At 51.2% G+C, this 7,064-nt stretch overlaps 1 protein-coding gene across 8 annotated transcripts; it reads right to left on the bottom strand.

Annotated features, from left to right (window-relative positions):
* Positions 1–134: 134 nt before the first annotated feature.
* Positions 135–6,022, bottom strand: asb7 (ankyrin repeat and SOCS box containing 7). Of its 8 annotated transcripts, XM_086026926.1 has the most exons (6): positions 5,540–5,695; positions 5,010–5,124; positions 4,592–4,661; positions 4,200–4,402; positions 2,015–2,620; positions 135–1,541 (listed from the first exon to the last, which is right to left on the bottom strand). In XM_086026926.1, the coding sequence occupies exons 2-6, from the start codon at positions 5,011–5,013 to the stop codon at positions 1,411–1,413; spliced, it is 1,014 nt and encodes a 337-aa protein (XP_085883052.1). In that variant the 5' UTR covers positions 5,014–5,124; positions 5,540–5,695; the 3' UTR covers positions 135–1,410. The 8 variants fall into 8 exon arrangements, with proteins under 8 accessions (XP_085883052.1, XP_085883056.1, XP_085883057.1 ...); XM_086026930.1 differs by lacking the exons at positions 5,010–5,124; positions 5,540–5,695 and adding an exon at positions 5,708–6,022 and having other exon boundaries at positions 4,200–4,448; XM_086026931.1 differs by lacking the exons at positions 5,010–5,124; positions 5,540–5,695 and adding an exon at positions 5,708–6,022 and having other exon boundaries at positions 4,200–4,387.
* Positions 6,023–7,064: the final 1,042 nt, after the last annotated feature.

Genomic DNA, 7,064 nt, shown 5'->3' with positions numbered 1-7,064 from the left:
AAACGCGGAAAAAGCTTGTTCGCCTTTTCTACCTCTTCACCTTTTCCTTCACTCAACCTGTTCACGTGTGCTTCCAACAAAAGAGCCACTTTCTTTCGTCTGCAACATCAGACAAAAAAAAAAACAATCACGGGTTATAGAAACGCGGTAGCTTTATTGACACACACACACACACGCGCGCGCGCGTTTGTGTACATTCGGGAAGTCGCTCACTCGCTTTCCTACCAAAAATTGATGAGATTAAAAGTTTTTGAGAGGTCAAGAAGCACAACTCCAAAGTACATGTCGAATGAGTTGTCATCGATCCATTTTGCACATTTGTGCAAGCGCGCCCACTTCTGGGAGCTCAGTGCCACTGCAGTCACCTAAGCCCCTCAACAAGTTCGATTTGGCTTCATGCTGCAGAGGGCGCTGCGCACACAAAAACAGGTCATATTGTCATGGCGACAGAGGAAGATGACTTTTGGGAGACGTCGAAGCTCAGAGAAATCAAGACTATCATTGTGAACAAAATCACTTCGAAGTCATTTCCTATTGCGTTTTGTGACAAAGTGACAAATTCAGTTCCTTCATCGCACACAGCATTTTGCAAGGTGGAGGGAGGATAGAACCAAACGTTTTCAATGTTAAAATAAGAGACTTCCAGTGACACTTTACTATGAGGAATTCACTTTCATCATCACGCACACATCTCAAGTTGTCATGGTGACGCACAGAGCAAGAAAGTCAACATTTCCAATGTTAACAAACTCAAATAGTTTGATGGCAATTTGCCACACGAACGTGTGAGGCTCATGTTGTCATGGTGACTGTCACGGAGAGCGTGGTCACTAGTCAGAAGGAAGTGAACACATTTTTGCTGTTTTCAACTTTAAGAAAATAAAACAAGCCACTTAGAGTGGTGTTTTAATGCGAAGAAATGTACATGTGCGCAATCACACACGCTGGTCTCACGTTGGCATGGTGACCAACAGCAAGTGAGGAAGTCAACTGATGTTTGTTCATCTTCAGCATCAACAAAATAAAAGAACTTTCTGTGGCATTTCAGAACTCCGTTTCTCCATTCACACGCACGCGCACGCACACCAAGTGTTTAATATGAGCGATGTTTAAATAAAGGTAGAAAAATATCTGTAAAGTATTCACATTGTGCCAGCACGCCGGACAGACAGCAAGCGGCGAGTCGCACTTTCCACGACTCGGCAGGAAGACGGCCGCCCCCGCCGGGCCCCGCCCCCGCCGGGCCCCGCCGGGCCCCGCCAGGCCGAGCCGAGCCGAGCCGAGCCGAGCCGAGCCGAGCCGAGCGGGACAAACCCGGGCAAGGCGAGCCGAGTCGTTGCGTAGGTCTTTCCTTCTTTTTCTTCTTCTTCTTTGTACTCGTTCCCGGCGTGCGCGCGCGCGCTGGCGGCGTTAAAACTTGTGCTTGAGATAGTCCTTCATGACCTTGGCGATGGGAAGCTCCTCCAGGAGGCACAACCTCTGCAGGCCGATGCACTGGCGGATCCTGATGCGACACACGTCCTGCAGGCTCCGTGGGCGTTCTGAGTACAAAGACAACATGAGCGCGTCGTCAACCAAAGCGGGCGCCGCCAATTCAAAATCATCCCAATGAGACAAAGTGGAAATGCCGCTCGGAGCCGGGCGCAAATGCCGAGAGTGTCGAGAGGAGCGGAGGCGCACGTCGGCAGGAAATGTTTGGGCTTAGCTTGCGCTTGCCAAGGTGAGAGAAACCGAGCGTTGAGAGAAACGCACCAAACGTCGACGGAGCAGCAGCGGTTTGCAATTGTCTGTCCTTATTTGGATCGGACGCAAAGGTCGGCTTCCGAGAGGCCGAGGTCAGCCGATCGGGACAGCCACGTACGCTACGTAACGGGGGGGGAAACGATTCATCGATTTGCGGGGTAGCTGTCGATCAATTTGACGAACTCGATGGATTGGTTGGAAGGATCGCTCGACCCGGGACGATTTTGGGCTTGAAAAACGTCTGGCGGGACGCCGATAGGGAGGTACTCACTGGTGACGTCCTGCAGGAAGTCCAGGCACGGCCGGCTGTGCCTGGACATGCCGACGGAGACGGCGGCGGGCGTCTGCCCGTCGTAGTTCCTGGTGTTGGTGTCGGCGCCGTAAGCGTAGAGCATCTGAGCGCACAGCACGTCGTCGCGCAGCGCCGACAGATGCAGCGGCGTCTGGCCGTCCTCCAGCCGGCCCAGGTTGGTGTCGGCGCCGCGCTGCAGGAACATGCGGCAGTACGAGTGGTTGCCCTTGCTCACGGCGTAGCGCAGCAAGAAGCCGTTCTGAATGTCAATGTTGGCGCCGTGGTCCAGCAGGATGCGCACGCAGCTGGAGCGCTCGCGGATGATGGCCAGCTGCAGCGGCGTGGTGCCCTTGTCGCTCAGCGGGTCCACTTGGGCGCAGAACTCCAGCAGAAGGCGCACGAAGGAGTCTCGGCCGTAGTGGGCCGCCACGTGGAGCGGCGTCCAGCCGTCGTAGCTCTTGGCGTTGATGATGTCGCCGCAGAAGTCCGACTCCAGCATCAGGCGGGCGATGCGAGCGCGCCCGTGCATGGCGGCGTAGTGCAGCGCCGTGAAACCCCCGATGAAGTCCTTCACCGTCGGGTCCGCTGAGGGCCGAGCAGGCGCGTCAAAGGTCAGCCTTACACGCGCGCCGCGCTGGAGGCACATTTTCGGTCGAGGCTTTGGAGAGCGAGTCTATCCGCTCCGCGCGCAAGCGAACGCTTAGCCTAGCCTAGCCTAGCCTAGCCCTTCCCGTTTGTCTTTCGGCCAACGCCGCCGCTAGTTGCCATCCAGTCGTTCATTTAATCATCCGGATGGCCTATTGCACATGAAATGACATCGCATGAGTGTGAAAATGAAAAATGCCACACTGGACGCACGTGTTTTTTCACGGGACAGCCACGACTTACAGAATCGTGGAGCGCCAGATGGGCGGGAGCCTTTGGACCCCGCTGGGACTCGGAGAGCATCGGGTGTGCTCTCGCGTTGGTGCGCCGCGCCAGGACTAAACGTGGCCAGGCGGCAGGAAATCTGCAACAGTCTACCGGAGCGATCAGTGCTTCGCAAAGTGCGCCGGTGCTACCGGCAGGGGTGCGCTGGCTCCCTCTAGTGGTCGCCAAGTGCGGTTGAGTCCTATTCAACGTTGTTTTCGCGGCGTTTGCATTTCATGTTGAAGCTCTGCTTGATTTGGAACTTTTGTTTTGCTGCATTTTTTGGCTTCTTATCTGCAGCGCTCATTTTTAAACCGCACAATGTTGGTGGCACTTTTTAGCGATACAAAAACATTGGCTTTGTCGGAATTTTCTCGTCTCGCAAAATGTTGACAGTGTCCGAGTTCCCACAAAAACGTCTCATCCATAAACACATAAGCCAACTTTATTTTGCTAAAACTGCGACATGATGTTGAGCTATCGTTTTGTACATGAGAAAAAAGACTTGACGTTATTCTCCCAAGTTGACGCCTTTATTCTTGCTCAGTGTTGAGCTTCTTTCTTTTGGGTTTAACTTTCTTGTACTATTCGAACTTTTTTTTCTCCCTCGTGATATTTCAAATTAAATGTGGGTGTTGCTTCTTTTAACAACTTATAATAATATTATGATAAGCATTTATAATGTCCTATAATAACAACCAACTGCACGCACATTTTTTTTGCTCATAATATTGGGAGCATTCATGTGTCATTTGTCATCAACTTTGTGCTGTTTTTGCCTCCTCATATGACAACTTGAGGAAGGAATAGAAGCGCTCTCGTTGTTGATGAAACATGTCACTTATGACGGTGCCACTTGGTCGTTTTTGAAGTGGTGGGTGCTTGTGGTGAAAAGTTTGGGGAGGATGCTAATCTAGAAGATGGGACTGCCGACGAAAGATGGGACTGCCGACGAAAGATGGGACTGCCGACGAAAGATGGGACTGCCGACGAAAGATGGGACTGCCGACGAAAGATGGGACTGCCGACGAGAGCAGGTCCATTTGGCCGCGCAAGTATTTTGGCCACATTTCGGAGAACGAACGGACGGCACGGATTAGCATTTTTGCGACTGGCTTTGGCCGTAAAGCACTTGGAAGCGCGCGATGTGGGCGGCGAATAGCCCGGGAAGCCCGTCTGGCCTTCCTGGCGGCAAGAGCGCGAGCGCGCAAAGGGAGGGAGGGAGGGAGGGAGGGAGGACGGACGTTTGGCTGACCTCCGTGCTCCAGGAAGACGCGCACACATCGTTCCTTGCTCTTGGCGGCCGAGAAGTGCAGCAGCGTCCATCCGTTGGCGTCGCGGATCTTGGGCGAGTATCCGCGCTCCAGCATGCGGCGCACCGTGTACACGTCGCCCGCCGCCACCGCCGCCTGGATCTGCAGCTCCTCGTGGAGCTCGGGGTTCCTACAGTTCAGCATCCTGTCATCACATTTCGGAACGGGAATGTTCATCTTTGACCTAACCGCTACCAGGGAAAGACCGGGTGAAATATTCTGTGCGTCCGGGGAGCACTGCTGCAAACGTGAACGCGCAGTTTCAGGATTGAACGCAGCCAAGAAATCACAACAAGATTGAGTGGACTTCCTGATCCGGGCGGCTTCCTTGTACCTTTTCACCAGCTGAAGAGACAAACTTCTCTTCTTCATAGCGGACACTTCCCAGCCTTGACTTGAGGTTCCTGCAACACACCAAGGTTTCCATAGTTAACCAACACTCGTGATAGAACTCTAAACTACAACTCCCAAAACTAGTTCCGGTATCGGATTTTATCGGTCGACGTCCCAAATCTCCGATATTAGCACTCATAGACTAGCAGTCCATTCCGCAATCCGCTCCTGGTCTAATGTTCCTGACAGATTTGTAAAAATGGGAACATTTACATGAATTGTTCAGGTAGTGAATTTCTGAAAGTTGGCAGCTCTGTCAATGTGATTCAGTCGTACTTTCTTCTAACTTGTACATAAATACACATACATACACATATACATCCATCCATACATACATACATACATACATATATATATACCCATCTGCGTCAGACCGTCAGACAGACTTGTTCCTGCACTCGAAATCCCTTTGAAGTGAGTGGCGAGTTGGAAATGAGTGAATGACTGCCAAAGCCAGTCGTTCCTCCCCAATCACTGTCAGAAGTTGAGTGTGCTGCTAAGAAGACGACGACGACGACGACGACAACAACAACAACAACAACAACGACAACAACAACAACAACCCCACGGGAGTGGAAACGAAAAGCCTTCATGTGGACCAATTGGACATGTTGTGCCGACATTTAACATGGACGTGACACTCTTTGGTTGACTCAAATGCGTTCCTTTGTGCTAGCACTGTTAGCCGTGCAGGCTAACAAAGTATACGCGCGCGCGCGCGCGCGTGCGTCTGCACGCGTGCGGGCTTGAGTCCAAGCCGGCAAGCAAGTGACCGAAGACGCTTCAAGTGGACGAATTTGACGTTCGGTGTCGACATTTGAACGAACGTGACACTCCTTGCTCCAATGTTGTGCCGGGAAGCTAGCACTCGTTAGCCGCGGGGGCTTACCCAAACATTGGTGTACTGTATTTGGGACTGCGCGTGGGGATCAAGTGTGGAACTACGCGGCTCCATACGACGCGCATGTATGTGTGCAAAAGTGCGGCGTTTATGCAGCACGACAAGCCAACTAAAGACAACAACAGTTGACACACGGCGAGTGGACATTTCACGAACCAATCAGCGTCCAGACGGCAGGAAAAAGAAGCAGCAGCAGCAGCACGGCAAAAACTAAAGAGTCAACTTGTTGTCAGCGCTGCATTTTGCTGTGTCGTCGCCGCGGCTCCAAAAGTCTCGCAACGGCCTTCTGCACACGTATCGAACTCGAGCGCATCTTGGGGGGTTTTAGGCGTCAAAATTGTCAGCTTTAATCAAAAGTCTGCCTGGGCTCGGAAGCGTCATCGTCGTCACTTCCGTCATCATGACTTCACAATAACAGCGACGCGCCCGGGGCAGAGCCAAAACAAAACCCAACCGTCCGCAACAAACAAAACCAGAACAAAAAACGCAACCGAACCGAAAAACAAACGACCCCTAACGCACAAAAGCACGGTTGCACACACGCCCTTGTTCACACAATTTGGAAAGAGCTTGACAACTCTTTAAGTGTGATGGAGATTACGCGCTCTCGAAGTGAACCCCCCCGCCGACCCCCATTCGCCGTTTGTGTGCAAAAAAACACACGGTAGGACTGAAGGCAAGAACATTATGAAGAATTTTTCAAAATCTTTTATTAACCTGCAAATACAAAGAAACCTTCAAGGGAATATGTGCTGCCCTTGTTCCACAGTTGAACCGGTTCTATTCGTCTGAGTTATTATTAGGTCGGTTTCCATCCACCTATTTTCACAGTGAAAATAAATCTGAATGGAAACGTGAAGATTTTATTTTGCGGGAAAGGCCTAACATTCGCCAAAGTTTGTAACGCCTAGGTATGGGGGTTCAGCGCGTCAAGGAAGGGAAAATGCACATTTTGTCTATGGAAACAGGTTTTGCGAATAAACAATGACAGGACCGATGGCACCACGTCAAACGTTTTGACCGGATATTACGTCACACATACGAACTGTACTAACAAAAAATAGCAATGGACGATAAAGTATGTTTTGGGGGGGGGGGCGACGATCAAATGAAAATATTTCTGGTATGAATAAAAGAGGCGAACATGAACGCAGGGACATGCAGACAGAGAACGACGCAGTGGAAACAATCTTTTCCGTCTCCTTTCCATGACGGCTCGCTGTGCGCCGAATGCTGATACAAATGTGACCACAGTTCTTCCAAACCACGAAAGCCGATCAGCAATCTGTCCACAATCACATTTGTTGACAGTCAGTCGAATGTCTTGGGGGCGGGTGCGGGGGCTATAGAGAGAGACGCTCGTATGACGTCATCTCATGGCGCTTGCAGACTCCTCAATATTCGCAAGATCGTAACAAATGGAAACGGGCATGAGTCGCAACTAAGTTCACCATTTTGCGCATTTTCACTAAGTTCGCTTTAAAAAAATCAAAACATTTGAATCCCCATTATT

Source organism: Filicampus tigris, chromosome 3 (assembly GCF_054856515.1).
Source record: "Filicampus tigris isolate MCC_2025a chromosome 3, RoL_Ftig_1.0, whole genome shotgun sequence".
In the NCBI taxonomy this organism is placed as follows: domain Eukaryota; kingdom Metazoa; phylum Chordata; class Actinopteri; order Syngnathiformes; family Syngnathidae; genus Filicampus; species Filicampus tigris.
This window is presented reverse-complemented; position numbering and strand designations above follow the sequence as displayed.

Bases quoted from the DNA above. Each gene is read 5' to 3' on its own strand.
- asb7 (XM_086026926.1), bottom strand. The intron at 2,621-4,199 runs GTCAGCCAAACG...CTCGGCCCTCAG, and splicing joins CGTCTTCCTGGAGCACGGAG to CGGACCCGACGGTGAAGGAC. The intron at 1,542-2,014 runs GTGAGTACCTCC...CTTTGTACTCAG, and splicing joins CTTCCTGCAGGACGTCACCA to AACGCCCACGGAGCCTGCAG.